Source organism: Carya illinoinensis, chromosome 1 (genome assembly GCF_018687715.1).
Source record: "Carya illinoinensis cultivar Pawnee chromosome 1, C.illinoinensisPawnee_v1, whole genome shotgun sequence".
NCBI classification, from domain to species: Eukaryota; Viridiplantae; Streptophyta; class Magnoliopsida; order Fagales; family Juglandaceae; genus Carya; species Carya illinoinensis.
Genome location: NC_056752.1, coordinates 1,841,773 through 1,861,732, shown reverse-complemented (window position 1 = coordinate 1,861,732; position 19,960 = coordinate 1,841,773). Strand labels below are relative to the sequence as shown.

Sequence of the window (19,960 nt, the reverse complement as noted above, 5' to 3'; positions counted from 1 at the left end):
GTTTTTTAATTTCTTTCCAGGAAAATGCAAGAGAGATAAGAGAGAATCAAAATTCTTGTACTGTCGGTGTCTGACCTCACTGAGAAAAGAGAGATGCATGCACACCTCTACCTAACAACTTCTCCTTACTATCCAGGGAAAGTAAAATGCAAGTGGCTTCAATATTCTTGACAAGCAATATCATGGCTCAACTCAAGCCAATAACATTCAAGGTGGAATGGTTCCAAAACACTGCTAGGCTTTAGACATTGAGCAGGGGTGGCTAATTGTAATACCTCGACCCAGATGGAACTAAAGATCCAAGTTTAATTATACATAGCAAAGACAGCTTAAACTTGCATGAGAAGCCCTAGGTAGTTTACATAAGAAGCCTAAGTTATTACACTACAATGACAAAAATTCCAAAATAATAAGTTTGGGTTTTCAATATTCAAACACATTAGAAGGCATCACTCTAACAAGCACAACCATTTTTTCAAGAGACTTAACTCATCGAAGGCAGTACTCAGGTCAGATGGAGTACCAACACAACAAATGACAATTATACCAAATTACTAAACACGTTAGTAGTATTAACCTGGGTTTGTACTATTGACCAGTAGCAATTTATTACATTACTTCATCAACACAACCCAATCTCTTTCTAACCCAACTAAAAACAACAGACAAATAGTATTTTTTTTTTAATTATGAAAAGGGCAGCTCGATATCAAATTTAACAAAGATTTAGAGTCAAATACTAAGAGATAAACAAACAAATTTAACAATTAGTGACTTACGGCTTAAACTTGCAGATTTCACCCGAAGATCCTCGATGGCTCGATGAGAAGGAGAGTCTGAGAGAGAAATCGAAAATAATTAGACTGAGAAGAGGGGCTGAATCGGCTGATCTGATTTTGTGATTCACAATCACTACTTCGACTGAAATTAATAAAATTACATAGAAGTGCAGGTCTGGTGAGTGGCGATGCAGACGCTGGTCCATGTGTGAATTTTGAAGTTGTGAACTGTGAAGTGTGAACTGGGAAAATGAAAAGCCAAAAATAACAAAAATGGGGGAATGGGAAATGGGGGAAGAGTCGATTCGCCATAAGAGGGAAAAGGAAAACAGACGTACCATATACTGTGCGAAAGGCTGAAACTTTCTGTCTGAGTCGCTGAGCCCGTGTGCCATGAGGTAAGCACTGCCACTGAGGCCGTGATTCATGAATGATCAATCTATGAATCTGTGATGTTAGTCTGTGAGTGATGAGTCTCCCGTTTGTAGCGCAAGAGTTACCGTGAATGTTAGGGTTTTTTTTTTCATGTTTTTAGATAGAACTAGAACTTGAAGAAGGGAGTCAGGGATGGGTCACGGACTCACGGGGGACTGAATGCCTAAAGGCTAAATTAGTAAATTTCAATTGATTTCCTTTAAATTTTTTAAAATTCCACCGGTCCCCTAATTTCATTTCGTGTGCAAATTTGCAATTGAATTTTAATTTAAGCTTGAAAAAGAAAAAGAAAAAAAAATTCAATTTAATCTTAACGGGTCAAATGGGTTGACCTCGTTAGTGACCCGTTAAGTAATCGTGTCTTAACGAGTCGATCCGTTTTGACCCGAACCCAATAAGACTAAATCCAAACCCATTTTTATCGTGTAGTATTCGTGTTGGGTTAACGGGTCGTGTCATAAATTGTCACCCCTAGTTATCAGCTGTTTTTTTTTTCATTTTATTATATATTATTTTAAATTGTAATCGGTTGATTATAGGTATAAAGCGTGGGCTCCCTATCATTACCCTTTTAAAAATATATATGCAGGTAGAGTAGTGCTGCAGGATGTTGCCCGAGAACCCACCGACAAAGGTAAAAGAAGTTTCTATTATTATTATTATATTTTTTATTTTTAAATATTTTTTAAAAGATAAAAAAATTCATAATATTATTAAAAATACTTTTTTAACCATTAAGTAAAAAAATGATTTGCAATACAAATTCAAATTGTAAAGCATTTCCGATGCAGGTATTTGGTCGATTGGAAGATTATTTATTTTCTACATTATGCCACTTTTTTAGTTTATTTAGTTACATGGCATAATATTAATTCGTTATTATTTTTGTGACGACATATTTAGATATTTTTTTAATAAAAATTATCAAATAATCTTTTAAAATATCATCTTTTATTTTAATAGGTAAGTTAATTTATCAAATTTTATGTAAAATCTAAATATTTACGTGTTACAATAAGCATACGATGGTATAATTGAAATCTTAAATAAAATATTTTCTTACTCAATGAAGTCTAGAGAATTAAACATCTCAATTATTTTTCATATAAATCACCAATCTTATACCATCATATAAATGGGTTAAGAAACTTTAGGGCAGTGGGTAAAATTGTTTTCTTTCTCCTCCATTTCGCAGTCCTGAGCTCTCAGTTGGACTGTCTCATTGTGCATAAATCTAAACATCCAAACTTGTTTTTACATTAGCAGTTTATATAGCCCTAAGTGTTTTGTTTTTTGCTTTCTTTCTCTGATCGATAGTGATAGTTATACTTACTTTGTGTTTTCCTATACTTTGAAGTTGAAAGGGATAGAAAATAAAATATAATATAAAAGAAGATGGAGAGGAGAAAAAGAGAGAGAGAGAGATTTGAGGACTACGTGTTTCCTTTTTCTATTGTTACTGAATACAATGTATACATCTCTATTAATATGAAAATTAAATTTTGATAATATATAGTAAATATCTTAAATATTATGAAAATAAATCAAAATGATTTGGTAATTATGAAAATCAAATTAAATTATTGATTTAATATTATCTTTAACAGAAGAATCAGAAAGCTTTCAAGACTCTCAAATTAATTTGAAACTCTCAAATTAATTAAAGAAAAATATTTTAATTACAAATAGATCCCATAAAAAAGAAGTGCTATAGCTAAAATTACAACCATGGTTGAGTCCACGTCAACTTTAAATGTACATAACTAAATTGATACACAACCCAAAATACCAAAAAACCAGTACTTCACAGAGGCAACACCTAACCAAAGTTTGTAGTAGTAGTGAAGAGGCTAAAGAAACATAAATAGCATTATATGGTATCATCGATCAATTCTCTTCTAGGAGAAAACATCACTCGTTTTAAAGGAGGAGCCATCATCTAACATAACAGAAATATCATCGCTCTTAATGAATCTGCAAATCGAAGGAAACCGTCCAACATTTAGCGATGAAAATGCAGCTAAAACATTGATTGTACTTTCCTCGTGTGGTTCTAACCGCACTGCAGTTTGCTGAAGCTGTAATGCATATTCCAGGTCCCACAACACATCCGACATTGTAGGCTGATCAGCACCGCATTCTTGTAAACATCTCTTTGCCATCTCAATAAACTTTTTTTGGGAGTTTAGATGGAACTGACCCTCAAGTGAAGGATCGACAATCTCTTCAAGCGACCCTTCCTTCTTGCAGAACATTGCCCATTCAACTAAATTCACTTGCTTTCCTTTAAGTGTGGAATAAATTGCTAGTCTTGCACATAACACCTTGAGAAGAACAATTCCAAATACGTATACATCAGATTTCTCCGTCAACTATTGGGACCTGATATACTCAGGATCAAGATAACCAATCGTGCCTTAAAGAATTGTGCTGACATGGGTCTAATCAAGAGGACCTGCTTTTGAAAAGCCAAAATCAGCAATATTAGCAACAAAATGTTCATCAAGCAAGATATTCGTAGACTTGACATCACTGCATATGATTCCCCCAGCTAAACCTTTGTTAGGGTATTGAAGACCCTTTGCTACACAAATGCAAATTTCAAGCCTTTGCTTCCAAGACAAACAAGACCCATCTGAGGCACAAAGATGATCCTTTAGAGTTCCATTTTCCATGAACTCATAGACAAGTATCATTTTAGACCTCTCTTCACAATACCCAATCAAGGAAGCAAGATGGCTGTGGCCAATTTTGGAAAGAACCATGATCTCCGTTTGGAATTCTCGGAAGCCTTGGTTTGACCCTGGTTCACTCCGTTTCACAGCAACTTTTGTGCCCTTCTCGAGTTTTCCCCTATAGACATAACAAAAGCCACCCTTACCAATCAGTAATTTTGAGTCGAAGTTGTTGGTTGCAAGTTCGATTTCAGCAAGAGGTATCTTTAACTTGAGATTCAAATTAGGTATACTTTCCTTCTCCCTTGAGTGAGAACTCCCTCCTCCATATACAGGAAGTGATGACCATTCTGAATTTTCTACTGGTTTTCCGAAAAGAGGATGGAATTGAAGATACTGACTAGAACCAACCCCTCTAAGAACTAAACCTAGTACATGAAGAAAGACATGTTTGTTGCTCACACTCACTGTAGGAACTGAACCTAACGTCTTCTGTATCTCCATTATTTTTACTCCATTCAGATAGGCATTTGTTTTAGGAGAATCATTCCCAGGGCCTATACTAATATTCATCGTTTCAGAACCATCAAAATCGACTACAAAGTTGAGGAAAAAAGGGACACTTGTGCCGTAAAAGTCGTTTGAATTGACCTTCCAACTGAATTTACTATAAATATAAAGATTGAAGAAAAGAACAACTTGAGTTATACCTGCATTGTCGCAGAACGAGGTGTCTAGCCCTCCTACGCAAATGAAAGGCCGAGGTTACGTTGATAAACTCATATTGCACGCTAGAACTATTAATTATCTCTTTTGCTGTCTGGTAGACAATAGCAGGAGCAGTACACTGACTAGCATAACCCAGCTTGTAACTAGGGCTACTTGGCTAGGATACATCCGTTGCCTTCTCAATAGCGTGTCATTTTTCGGTGTGACAATTGGGCCTCCAACATTTATCCTGTAAATGGTGTGCAAAGCCTTAGATAGCACACCCTTGTAATCATTGGTGCTTTCTGCAGCAGTAACATGTTGGCTGTATCATTGATCAGATCGTTAGGGGCAAGGAAGACTTCCATGGCATTTATAAATGCAAACGATGATCCCCGGGGTACAAAATACCCTTCGGGTTTGCCAGGATCGGGTATTCTAAGTAAGAATTCCTCTGTTATAGAAGAGTAGCTATTGTTTTTGGCAGTGAAATTAAGCAACAGTGAGAATCCAGAAGTCCAAACGTCAAAAAGCGTTGTGGAGAGATTTGTTGGAGTACTTGGGGAGGCGAAAGCAAAGAAATGGAGGCGAACAAAATAAGTACCATTGGTGTCAATATCGAACTCATACGAACAGTTTTGAATAAAAATTCTTGTTGTCTGATAGAGAGGTGATGCAGTTGAAGACTGGTTGCTATCAATCGCGACTCTGTTCTAATCCGTAAAGGAAATGGAATTGGAAGGCCGGTGTAGACGTTGTTAGGAGAGCCACAATTGATGAAATACTTATCTGGGAGAGAATAATCTACCTAAGACAGAAACTGGAGGGACTAGAACTGGAGGAGAAAAAGAAGAAGAGAGACAGAAGATTTTCCATGAAAATTGTGGAGAAAAGTTGCATGCTTTCCATTGGACCTTGAAGTGGAACTAACATGGAAAGCTTGAAGGAGGGGTCCAGGATTGGCCTTCTGCAGATTTTTCAGTTGAATTATGGATCGACAAGCCAGCTTAAAACTATTAAAAAGCATTGACAAGTCAAAAGCTTCGAATTTTCCCAAAGATTTAAATTTCTTCTGCAATTGGAGGAGAGTAGTTTTAGCATTGAACTCTAGTGGACCAGCAAAAAAACAGGGTCTTCATCAGCTTAATCGGATTCGGAAAATGATTATGGGAAGCGTATCGGGTAAGCGCCGCGTAGTCGCGTCCGACGTGGCAGCCAAAGTTAATGAAACGGTGCGTATTGTCGAACTTGCGCCATTCCACTCCTTCAGCCCTTTCGTCTCCCATAATTGTTGTCCAACTCCAGAAGTCCCTTTCATCTCCCATTTTCCCATTCGCCCCTTTCGTCTCCTGTTCTCCCCTCATTCGCCCCTTTCATCTCCCGTTCGCCATCAACCCTAACCCTAGCCCTGCGAACCTGACGAACGATAAGCTTGTCTTCCTCGTGTGCTGTGTGGCTTTGTTTTTTTTTTTTTTCTCATTTGTCTGAGATCTTCGCTTTTGCAGATCGTTTTGAGCAAGTATGTTGATGTTATAGTTTGTTTATCTTTTCAAAGGCTGGATTTAACCATGGGTGCTTGAATCTCTTTATAGATTTCATTGTTTATCTTGTCGAAGGCTGGATTTAACCATGGGTGCTTGAATCTCTTTATAGAAGAAAAGGTTTTTCCAGTTTTTTCCTCTCGGTTTCTCTTTGCAGTATGGAGTTTTTTCCTCTCGGTTTCTCTTTGCAGTCTGGGTTTGGTCTTTTGCAAGGCTCGGTTTTCTCTTTCGATTTCACAATTTTTTTTGCAGATTTTGCCCCTTGGTTTCTCTTTGCAGTCTGGGTTCATTAAGATTGGTTTTCCATTGTCAGATTTCTTTAGATCTGTTTCTTTCTCAAAATCTGCAGAACCCCTAACCCTAACTCCCGAAGTCCTAATCCACATTTACTCCCGAAACCCTAACTCCTGAAACCCTAACCCTAACCCTAACCCTAAATCTAACTGCTGAAACCCTAACCCTAACCCTAACCCAAAATCTAACTGTCGAAACCCTAACCCTAACTCCCGAACCCTAACCTTAACCCTAACTCTAGAAACCCTAACTCTAGAAACCCTAACTCTTGAAACCCTAACTCCCGAAACCCTAACCCGAGAAACCCAATTTTTGGAGTTGGGGTTTGGGCACTGGGCAATTATTGAGAGAACCCACTCAAGGTTGGTAACTCCCCCTGGCTTATGTGTTTCAATAAATGATTTTTATGCATTGTATTTATGTTATTTATTTCTGTTTAAAAATCTGATTCTTCTATTATTTCGTCTGCAGGTTATTAATTACGAAGAATTGGGAATGAATGCAGTTGAAAGTGACCAACCGAAGTTGAGTTTTATTTCCTATTCTGCTTGAGTTGTTAATTCCTAGATCAATTTCCAGAATGGTTGGATTGTTCTGTTTAGGAAGTATTTAGCTATCAATCATTTTAAATGTTATGAATCAGTTATTATGTGCATGATATTATGTTTACTTGTTTTGTTTATGAAGTATTTAGCTATCAATGTGTTTTAATGTTATGAATCAGTTATTATGTGCATGATATTGTCTGTTTGTAATCAACCCGATTGTTCTGTTTAGAGCGTCTTTATGTAGACTTCATCCTGATTAAATGTGAGCCAACAATGTGATTTCCACTAAATGTGACCTCTGTATTATGATTTTACTTGTTCTGTTTAAGAAGTATTTAGCTATTAATGTGTTTTAATGTTATGAATCAGTTATTATGTGCATGATATTGTTTGTTTGTAATCAACCCGATTGTTCTGTTTAGAGCGTCTTTATGTAGACTTCATCTTGATTAAATGTGAGCCAACAATGTGATTTTCACTAAATGTGACCTCTGTATTATGATTTTACTTGTTTTGTTTAGGAAGTATTTAACTATCAATGTGTTTTAATGTTATGAATCAGTTATTATGTGCATCCTATTGTCTGTTTGTAATCAACCCGATTGTTCTGTTTAGAGCGTCTTTATGTAGACTTCATCTTGATTAAATGTGAGCCAACAATGTGATTTCCACTAAATGTGACCTCTGTATTATGATTTTACTTGTTCTGTTTAGGAAGTATTTAGCTATCAATGTGTTTTAATGTTATGAATCAGTTATTATGTGCATGATATTGTCTATTTGTAATCAACCCGACTGTTTCATGTTAGAATGTCATCACTCTCAACTTCTTCCACATCCTTTGGTAAACGTACTGTGAGCCAACCTTTATGCTTCTGTGAGGTTGAGGCCACACTGAGATACTTAAATACTCCCAGAAATTCAGGATGTCTCTTCTTTGGCTGTCCAAAGTACAACAATGAGGTAAAACATTTCTTTGCATATATTTCCTAAAGATTCTGTTTAATTATAAGTATATCTAACTCAGTTTGCCTCTTTTGGATAAAATGAGCAGGGCTTAACATTTTGCAAGTTCTTTAAGTGGGTGGATGGTACTTTGGACATAGAGCAAGAACTTCACCAAATTAAAATTGAACTATTAAGGAAGGATGAAGAGCTGAAAAGGATACTCGACGATTTTCAACAGAGGGAGATTAAGTTCCGGAAGAGAGCTGATGCGATTGAGAAAATGTTATACAATATACTTGAGGAGGTTCAGAAGAAGGACTTGGTGCTTTTAAAGCAAGAAGCTGAAAATAGGCGTTCACGCACACTACTCTATCTGTATTGGGCTGTTGCCATTGTTGTATCATGTTACATTTTGCTGTCTAACCAAGCTCAGAATTGATTTCTCTTAAGTTATTGTAAATATGTAGTTTAAGTTACTCTGATCTGGCAAGTTATTTTGTGGTTTGTGATGGTTGATGTAAAGAAGAACTGGGAAGCCATGTTTCCTAATAATATGATGTAATTTTATTTTGTGGTTTCTGATGGTGGATGTTACTCTGAACTGGGAAGCAAACTTTCAGAAGTGTTGTCTCATGATTTTGTGTATTCTGTGAGTGGTTGTAATTTGAAGTTGGATTGTAATCTGATTGAGAAGTGTTGTTATTTGAAATAGAGCATTATGATGGTGCATTACATCTGAATATCACGTGTTGTATTTTCAAATGTGAATAAATTGATCTATATTTCAGTAGACCCATGTTGGTTTCTGGATATGTTACAGCTAACACTAAGGGCTGAGCCCTTAGTCTTTAAATGTGAAACTTGCACCAACGACAAGAGATCCAAAATTCTTATTTATTCGGATGCCAGCCAAGTCGTTTGTGTCAAGAACTTTTTTTATGGTCTCACTCACTTCTCTATTATATCAAAAGAAGCGGGATTTCTTTGGACTAAGGCCATGATTATGTGTATTATGGACTGTTGTTAACCACATCTTCCCCTCAACTTTTAATGCATTAATGTTTGCCTTACAGTCCGTCTTTCCGGTCGGAAGTGGGTTGGCAACATTTAAACTCCTATTTCGAGCCTTCCCTCCGCAGGCACATCCAAGGGTGATATATCTGATACTTTGATCCTCTCCCCTCTCACTCCTTTGTGTCATCACGCCAAACCCACATTTCTTAGCATAATCCTTATAATAGCTTTGTAAATCTTCAAATGATTTGAATTCCATCCCCGACTTTGGCTCCTCTATTATATCACCACCATCCAGTTGCACTAACTGTGGTGACCCAGTTGTGCCATCGTTGGTTTCCCGGCAATTTGGTATATCCTCTTTACTTCCTTCATCAATTCTAGAGGAAGGACTTGGTGTTTCAATTTCCTTACGATTTTGTGTAGTTTCTTCACTAACTCTTGCACTCGTTACAGAGCTTGTAGAGCCGATGGGAGTCGACGGTCTCATCCCATATTGAAATGGGTAACCAGCATTCTACATAAAAAAATTAGAGCAATTAAACTCCACAAAAACCAAACTTATACATTAAAAGACAAGAACTAAGTTAACCACCTGCTCAATGTTGCTTGTATATTAGTTGCCATCTGCATATGGCAAAAAGGTTGGTGTCCATGAAAACTGTGGTCCATAATAGCCGTGCATGTAATTTGGCAAGTTCATTGTACTAGTTTGAGGGATGTCCTAAATTTGTATAATAATGATAATTAGGATGATAAACATTGAGCAGACCCATTTCAATAAGTTTAATAAATTTTACAATAGCATACTGAGGTTGGGAGATTTGAGGTAGATGCTGGTAGCGGAGATGGGTGTTCTTCCCCGTTTCCAATGCCCTGTAGTAATTGTTCAATATCCAAGGTAAATCTTTGGGAATAATATCAATGACCATGGATTCATGCACATGCAAATGTCCATGGGATTGTCTACACATTTAACAAATGTTATAAACATCATCTATTATTTGATCTTTTGCCTCAAACATGCTTATAAATTGTGAAATGAATGCAGCATCGATATATTGCCAAAAAAATCCATGTTATAAAAGGAAATTAGGACTCTAATTCTAGGTCTTCAAAACTTTTGGCCGGGAAGGGTTTACATGTTGCTTATAATATCATATCCTTCTCTATATAATATTCTGTTTTTTATCTGATACCATTGTGACATCACAAGCTATTGATTATGATTGAAATAGATAGAATTGAATACAATTAATTGTCCAATCAAGTCATTTTACCTGGTAAAACTATTTTGTTAGCTACAAAGAGCTTTGGAGTAGAACTTGGCACTACTTGATTAGTAGTACTCCTTAGACTTCTATAAATTTAGCCTAGTAGGCTTACAGCAAAGGAATTAGTGCTCTGAAAATTCCATAGTGGAAGCCCACTTCAAATATCCATGCACACGGAAACATCTCTCAAAGAAATTATCTGGACCATTGATTTCTTTTAATTGAATCTTCTTTCGTGGTGTGACTTCAATAAAATCTGCTGGGGGACATGTTATTAAAATCACCAGAGCCACAAAGTTTTGGTAAAGTTAAAATCTTCATAAACATCCTCATTTGTTGGTCACTTTCAGCCTAATACCATCACTATAACTAATAATGAGTTTCCGTTTATCAGAAGCACAAAATCTTTATATTTCTGAGCAATTAACTCTACCTGAAAGCAATTTTGTTCCAAACCAACAGATTTGGTCAATATTGTTCCTAGCAAAACCACAACCAAGAAATCAATAAACATGAGCAACGCAAAATACGTTCTTTACCATTGTATAGTTGCTGAACTGTTTTACAGTTCAGTGACGACTAGCTCGATGGTAGTGGCTACGGCCTCTTGAAGATGACCCACAAGAGGAAGATAACCCACATGACGACGATGAGCCACACGAGGGAGAAGACCCACACAAATATCCACACATATCACTTCAAAATTTGAAGACCACGAAGCCGCATAACCCAACTCACCAACTCCACGGTCTGAAACTTCTCTAGAAGCATGTATGAAAATAACCGAGCTGCTAGTTTCTAATACTTCTACACCTGGACACTGTTGCTCTAATGAAGACGAGCTTGGAAGAGGATCTTCAAAAGAGGAGCTTGAAGACGACCTTGAGAAATGGAGCTGAAGACCACACCTGTGCAACGCAAGAAGGGGGAAAACACATTTCATTCCGAAAATGGTAACCCTATTTCGGCTCTATACTAACCTTTTTTTTTTTTAATTTTTAATTGCCACGTCAGCCGACTCTACGCCGACTGTATGCGGCGACTGTACATAGCACTTCTGATCGGATTATATCAGTGATACAACAAATCATGATTATCTTTTTCTTTAAAATAAAAAAATTATTGCTAGAAGCTCTATCGCAAGTTGGGACGACCCAATCTGGAATGGACTAAAAAGCAAGTCGTGTACTGCCTCCGGCCCAGATCCAAAATAATATGCTTAAACGATTCAATGTACATCCCTTAGTCCTAAGATGTGAAAATTTTACTCTTTTTTATTTTTATTTTTAAAAAAGGGTAAATTTAGGTCACATATGAAAAATTATTTTTTAATAAAAAAATGATATACACCATATTACCATCCTACTTGCATTCTACTAAGTAAAATGTGATAATTTATTAAATGCTTATTTATCATCAAATGGTAATAAATGCATCACATCATATATAATGAGACAATGATGTGGTGTATAGATTTCTCTTATTTTTAATAAGAGTGTACCAAACTTACACACCTTAAAACTATATCAATATTAGTCTAATTATAAAAATAATTAAAAAAAAAAACAATTTGTTTTCTACAACATTTAACCTGAAATGAGTTCTATGACTATTACATTGACTTGCATGTTGTCAAGTAAGGAGTTTGACTACGTTTGGATACTAATATGATTTCAGATGATTTGAATTGATTTATAAATAGTAGTATTTTATAGGTCCTATTGAGATATATTTAAATTTAAATATTTTGAGATATGCGTTTAAATATATGGTGTATATTCAGAATGATTTAATTTATTTTTTAAAAAAATTAAAAATAATAAGTCCCATCAATAATTAGTTTGATACGAATTGAGGCCGTGAGTCTGCCTTAAATAGAACTCATGATACAGAAGAGAGTAGAAAATGTTAATCCTGGCGTGAGATCTGATCATAAGAACTGAAATTCATGTCATCGGGATCTCAAAACCTGGTTGCCATGAAGGTTGATGTTAACCTTGAATTATGGTTTTCCTTTTAGTTATTATAAGTAGTAAAAAATATAATATAATAAAAATAAAATTATAAAAGATGGATTCGTAATTTCCTAACCCCACCAATAATATTGTCTTCTTCCCATTTCTTTTATCTCTCTTGTTTGGAAAGTAAAATAGCAAAAACTATTAATAATGGTGTTACAACACGTGGTTATAATTTATATTATAAGGTGATTATTTAATCTTTCACTATTAATTGAATATGGCATTCTATCTCCAAAAGTCATGACTTTAGGCAGAAGCTTTTAATACATTCCAATTAGCTATTGATAAATGGGAAAATTCAGTTCACAGGGTGGCCACAGCAATGCTAAAGTAGTAATTGGATGTGTCATTTCAAGTAATATGAAGTGCATTAAGCTAAAAACAAAAGAGAGGGAATCGAATCACGTTGACAATACCTAGAAAAAAAAAATCAGAAATAAATACGGATTTTAATGATAATGTGGGTGTGGTGTAAAATTCTTCATATAGAATTATTCATTTTAAAGTGACGAGTGTTCATCCAATAAAGAGTTTGCTATTAGCTACGCTATAGATAATTTACCTCCAAATTAAAAAAAAAAGTATATCACCAATTTCATACCACAATTCTAAAGTTTATTATTCAAAATGAAAAATGATTTATATTTGAGGATCTGTAAATTTTGTACTCACTGTTTTTTTTTTTTTGATAAAATATATAAGTTTGAGATGTAAATGAAAAAAAATTATTTTTTATGATAGGCTTTATTTTATTTTTAAAAAACTATACGCAATAATTGCATATCTCAAAATTGTATATACTCATTTAAAATTCATCTTTCGACCGTTTTACAAAAGGAAGATGATAGGAATCCCGCTGGGGGATCCCACTAACTTGTCCCGCTCCCCCTTTTTTTTTGAATTTTTTTTACAGAAAGATTAAGAAAATTATATTTAATTATATTGTGAATTTTATTTATTTTTTTAAAATATTTAAAAGTGTTAAAAAAATGATATTTAAAAATGTTTTTTTTTTTACTTTTTTCATATCATTTTTTTAACACTTTTAAATATTTTTAAAAAATGAATAAAATTCACAATATAATTAAATATAATTTTCTTAATCTTTCTATAAAAAAAAATTCAAAAAAAAAAAAGAGGTTAACGGGACAAGTCAGCGGGATCCCTAGCATTGTCTTTTACAAAAATGGGTCCAGAATGAAGGTTGATGGTGGATGGTGATTTTGTAATTAGCATTAGTACCAAAGGGCATTTTTGTAGTTGAGTGATTTTGAAACTCAAAGTCCCGGTTTTTCAAAATTTTACCTACTCCACAACTACCACTTTGGTACTGTACAATATTGACGTTTCAGAGAGATTTTAAATGGAAATTCCAAATAAAAAAGGCAACCGATTCTCTCTCTCTTTAACTTAATGAATAAGAAAGTATTTTTAAATAATAATAATAATAATAATAATAATAACCCATTCAATGGCCACTATTAGTAACTTTTGCATGCGGTTGTAGCAAGATTCATTTTAAATTTTTACCTATGTACAACTCCCATCTTAGTATTTTAAGTATACGATGTTGACTTTTCAAGAGATCTCACTACTCCATATGCGAAAAGAAAATGCTATAGCCACCGCTTTTCTTGCTTGACGCGGGAATGCATTGTGGCTTCTCTTTACTTACTTTTCTCCTGAGATACCCCCATTTCAGATTCCCTCCAAACTCTCAACCTGCATCTTGACACCTTCCTCTTTTCTCCCCAGCAGACAAGTGTGGCATTAGCATGGGAAAGGAATGTTAAAAAAAAAAAAAAATCGAAACTGGAAACACATGCTAGAGAGAAGAATCTTAATAAACAAAAGATTATAAAATATAGATATCATACCTGCGGAAGCCATCTTGAAAGCAAAATTGGAATCCCACGAAAAATATTAGTGGTCAACTCTTCCCCTCCTTCTCCTCACAAAAGTATTAGCTATCAATGGGGCAAGCCAAAAAACACAAAACCTGGAGAGGAGAGGGGACCTAGCCATATATATAGAAGTCTTATGTGGAGTTATCCCATTAAAAACTCCAAAACCCAATGGGTCTAGAAAAACAGAATAAGACTCTTGAATTTCTAGGCCTACATACAATTAACCACATTTTAAATAGGATATAATCCTATTTTACTAAGGTGCAATAAACCCCAAAATGATCGCATAACTTATTGGGTTTAACCAAAATACTATTATGAGCTATTTATATCTAACACGTTTTTATAAAGCAGCAATCAATAGCAGCCCACATTTAAAATATTCTAACATTCTCCCACTTGGGCAATTTTGATTGCTGTAAAATAAAACTTATTTTGAAAAAGACTCACGGGTTAGACAACATAGGTGGCCACATAAAACAGCTCAAATGATAGCACCTTATAAAACACGATCCGGTCCAACAAGAATATCAACATCGAACATGGAAGTCGTTACACCACTTAAAAGATGTAAGACCACTCCACAATTACAAATGCTAATATCCCCATCGACATGGATCCCCATCCTCCGACCAAATGTGGTAGAATGTAGTATGATCTTAGCACCAATGTGATCAAAAGCTGTGCTAATTCATATCAGTCCTCATAATGCTTCAAAATGAAGCCACATGTCTCTAAAAGAGACTCATCTTATGTCTTTATCCATAGTATCTCGAGATTTTAATAAAATCATAATAAAAGACATAAGCCATATGCATGCTCAAAACATAGTTTATGGATATGGGAGATATATATTATTATTGAAAGAAGCTGTACCCAAATAACATATGGGTTGCCTACGTACCCTGTAAAGGGATCAAGCCAAAACGTAGTTCTTTTTACATAAGTAACTCCCACTAACCAAAAACATCAAATGTTTCCACAATACCCATATTAGCAACATGAGTTTTAAAAACTTTAGGAGCAAGTCCCTTAGTCAAAGGATCTGCAAACATCGTCTCTGTATTTATATGCTCTATCTTTGTCTGTCCTTCCTTAACTCTGTCTCTGACCACCAAATACTTGATGTCAATGTGCTTGGACCCACTAGAGCTCTTATTATTCTTTGAGAAGAACACTGCTACACTGTTATCACAATAAATAGTAATAGGCTTCAAGATGGAATCAACAACATTCAGTCCAGAAATAAAATTTCTTAACCAAACAGCTTGGATAGTAGCTCCATAACATGCTACAAATTCAGCTTGCATAGTAGAAGACGCCACCAAAGTTTGCTTAACACTTTTCCAAAAAATAGCACCTCCAGCTAACATAAAAACATAACCAGAGGTTGATTTCAAATCATCTTGACATCCAGCAAAATCAGAATCTGAGTAGCCTACCACCTCAAGGTGATTTGAACGCTGGAAAGTGAGCATATAACATTCAGTCTTCTTCAAGTATCTCATAACTTTCTTAGCTGCTTTCCAATGCTCTTGCCCTGGATTTGATTGAAACCTACTAAGAACATTGACTGCATAGGCAATATCTGGTCTAGTGCAAACTTAAGCATACATCAAACTCCCTACAGTACTAGCATACAGAATATTCTTCATAGATTCCCTCTCGAACTCATTTCTAGGACATTGAGTTTTGTTAAACTTATCTCCTTTTATAATGGGTACATCACCAGGTGCACAGTTTTGCATTTCAAATCTCTGTAGTATACGCCGTATATAAGCTTTCTGAGAAAGTCCCAATAAACCACGAGCTCTATCACGACAAATTTCAATGCCAAGCACAAAAGAAACTTCTCCAAGATCTTTCATTTCAAAATTAGCAGATAACATTTTCTTTGTTTCATGAAGTAATCCCAAGTTACTGCTAGCAAGCAAAATATCATCAACATATAGAATGAGAAAAATAAAATTTCTCCCACTAGTCCTTCGATATATGCACTGGTCAACTTTAATTTCAACAAAACCGAGAGAAGTTACAATCTCATCAAATTTCAAATACCACTGTCGAGATGCTTGTTTCAGGCTATATAAGGACTTATTTAACTTACATACCAAGTTTTCTTTTCCCTTCTCAATAAAACCTTCAAGTTGTCTCATATAAACCTCTTCACCAAGATCTCCATTTAAAAACGCTGTCTTCACATCCATCTGATGAAGCTCCAAATTATAATGTGCTACAAGTGCCATGATAATTCTAAAAGAATCTTTTGATGAAACTGGTGAAAATGTTTCAGTATAGTCAACGCCCTCTCGCTGAGTAAATCCTTTTGCAACTAATCTTGCCTTCTTTCGTTCAACATTTCCTTTTGAGTCCAGTTTACTTTTGAAAATCCACTTGTTGTCTATAGCCTTAGCATTTTGAGGAATTTCAACAAGTTCCCAGACTCTATTCTTCTCCATAGAATTCATTTCATCTTCCATAGCACTTAACCATTTATCTGACTCAGGACATGTCAAGGCTTGCTTAAAAGTAATAGGATTAACTATGTGCCCAATATTAAAATCACTTTCTGACAAATATACAATGTAATCATTAGGCAATGCAGACCTTCTTTCCCTTTGTGATCTTCTCACTTGTGGCTCAGAAACTGATTCAATCACTGTTGGAAGTTCTTCTTGTTGCCCAGATTCTTCACTAATAATTTCAATTGGTTGAGAAACAACTCTTTCTTGTATAACAGGGATCGAAACAACAACTGGATCTGGTTCAACAAAAAATTCTTTCAATACAGAACTCCCACTGTCACCAACATCATTCTCCAAAAATTTAGTAGTAATGGACTCAACTATTCTGGTACCACGATTAGGACAATAGAATTTATATCCTTTTGATCTATCAGGATACCCAACAAAATAACCAAAGGTAGATTTTGGGTCTAATTTCTTTTCAAGAGGATTATAAATTCTAACCTCAGCTGGACATCCCAAAACTTTGAGATGAGCTAAACTTGGCTTACGGCCTGTCCACAATTCAAAAGGAGTTTTTGAAACAGCTTTACTAGGAACCCTGTTTAAAATGTACATGGCAGTTTTCAAATCTTCACCCCATAGATATTCTGGTAAATTTGTTCTGCTCATCATACTCCTAACCATATCCTTCAGAGTCCGATTACGTCTTTCAGAAACACCATTTTGCTCGGGTGTTCTAGGCATAGTGTATTGAGGCACTATTCCACATCCTTGTAAAAATTTTGCAAAATCACCCATATTTTGACCAGATTCATCATACTTCCCATAATATTCACCACCACGGTCAGATCTTACAACTTTAATGCTTTTTCCACATTGTTTCTCTACTTCTATTTTGAAAATCTTAAATTTCTCAAGAGCAATAGATTTATCATTAATCAGATAAACATATCCATATCGAGAGAAATCATCAATAAAAGTTATGAAGTACTTATTTCCACATATGGTAGAAGGTAAAGGTCCACTGATATCAGTATGTATTAAGTCCAAAATACTGTCACTCCTAGTAGAACCCTTCCTTGTGGATTTAGTCAACTTTCCTCTTATACAGTCCACACAAGTGTTAAAATCTGAAAAATCTAGAGAGGGAAGTATCTCAGCTTTTATCAATCTCTCCATTCTATCATTTGAAATGTGCCCTAATCTCTTGTGCCAGAACATAGAAGATGATTCACGGATTAAAGGCCTTTTCTTCGCTACATTGGTAACGCAAGAGACTTCACCAAAAGAATTCAAAGACATTCTATATAAACCATCACATAAGAGATCATTTCCAACCAGACGATAATCATAAAACAATTCAACTTTTCCATTACCAAACTTAAATGAAAAACCAGAATTATCAAGTTTTGATATAGAAATCAAATTCCGTCTCATTGTGGGTACAAAAACTGTGTTCTCCAAAACAAGAGAAAAACCAGAATCCAAATATAACTTTACTACTCCTATAAACTCGACATTCACATGAACTCCATTCCCAACACACAAGCTCACTTCATTCTCACTTGGCCTCCTTTTGCTTACGAACCCCTGCAACGAATTCGCAATATGAATACTTGCACCAGAGTCTATCCACCAAGAATTTAAAGGTACATCAACCAAAGAAGACTCAAAACAAACTAAGGCCAAGGAGATACCTGTCGAGTTCTTCTTCTTCTTTTTCTCTAGCCATGTCTTAAACTTAAAACAATCTTTTTGCCAATGACCTTTCTTTTTACAAAACTTACACTGATCACTATTCATTATAATTTCTTTAAAACCACCAGAAGTCTGACCTCCAAATCTTTTATTGTGCTCATTTTGGTGTGACTTATTACCTTTTTGAAACTTCGGCTTATGATTATGAGAAGACCCCTTGTTTTGTTGTGGCTGAAAAGCTAATTGCACAGTTTCAACAGTCTCACGACGCATCCTATACTCCTCTTGGGCACATACCACAATTAAATCATTTAGATCCCATTTATCCCGCTGAGCATTGTAAGCAACATTTAACTGATTAAACTGGCTAGGAAGGCTATTGAGAACATGATATACCAGAAAAGGCTCTGCAATGGGAATTTTAAGGGCTTCTAGTTTAGAGGATATATGAATCATCTTCATAATGTATTCCCTAACTCCATTTGAACCATCATATTTCATACTCATCAGTCTATCCATCAGGTCTCCAGTTTCAGCTTTATCAGATTCAATAAACATTTGTCCTATGGCACCCAAAAAGTTCTTAGCATTGTCATTGTCCGGAATAGCTCCCATAATGGAATCAGATATAGAACGTTTGATGATTTTTAAACAAAGCCTGTTAGCTCTTTCCCACTTTTGATACTCAACCACATATTCAGCAGTGCTCTTATCAGTAGGTTTTGAAGACTGCTCTTCCAAGGCAAAATCCAAACCCAAAAGACCAAGTGCAATTTCTACATCTCTTTTCCATCTCACATAATTATTTCCAGTCAAAGTTTCAATAGCAGATAATTGACTTGAAATAGAGGAGGCACTCAAAACTGTGGAAACATGAAATAATACATATTATTCAAATATCATCCAAAACTAAAGCATGCAATCAATGGATGATAACAAATCTGTCTAATTAATATGGGCTATTAATTAGACAGCTCGGAAATAATCTCGGAACCATATGAGCTTCTTTACGATAAGAGCCTTGGTGTATCATTGTAAAGTCACCTTTGGGCTGACTAAACAACATACTATAATGTACTCTTAAAACATATCAGTAAGAGCCTCGGTGCATCATTGTAAAGTTACCTTTGGACTAACTGAACAACATGCTATAAGGTACTCTTAAAACATATAAAGAAACAAATTAATAAACTCAAATCAGTTTTCAAAATACCATCACCTTTAGGCAGAAGGAAATTTCTAAACTAATGCAATCTTATTAACTACTTCTCACAATTTTCTAAAATATCACACACAATAACACCTTTGGGCAAGATATTATGTGCAATTTTTTTTTTTTTTAATTCAATCACAAAAAAAGATAATCATAATCATCAACTTGACATAATCAAAGTCAGAATACAAATGTGATTGATAGACAAAAATAATATAAACAGATCAAGCATGTATTTACAAAAGAATGTTTATAATAAGTTACAAAAAAAAAAAAAAAAAAAAAAACATGCATCCACATTCATGCTTAGAGAGAGTACACATATCCATACATCTTATAAGGCATTGAACATTCACAAGAAAATGTATCACAATTTTCAGTATACTGTAACTCCAAAAAAAAAATGTAAATAATGCTCTAAATTATAAAACAGTGTC

The 19,960-nt window shown here is 35.0% G+C and overlaps 1 protein-coding gene and 1 pseudogene across 1 annotated transcript; one reads left to right on the top strand and one right to left on the bottom strand.

Moving 5' to 3' along the window:
* Positions 1-2,851: 2,851 nt before the first annotated feature.
* On the bottom strand, positions 2,852-5,961 carry LOC122293251 (annotated as a pseudogene).
* A 1,829-nt stretch (positions 5,962-7,790) lies between these two features.
* On the top strand, positions 7,791-8,424 carry LOC122293243. Its single transcript, XM_043101769.1, has 2 exons — positions 7,791-7,943; positions 8,035-8,424. Exons 1-2 carry the CDS (start codon positions 7,791-7,793, stop codon positions 8,365-8,367), a joined length of 486 nt encoding a protein of 161 aa, XP_042957703.1. The 3' UTR covers positions 8,368-8,424.
* The last annotated feature ends 11,536 nt before the right edge of the window (positions 8,425-19,960 follow it).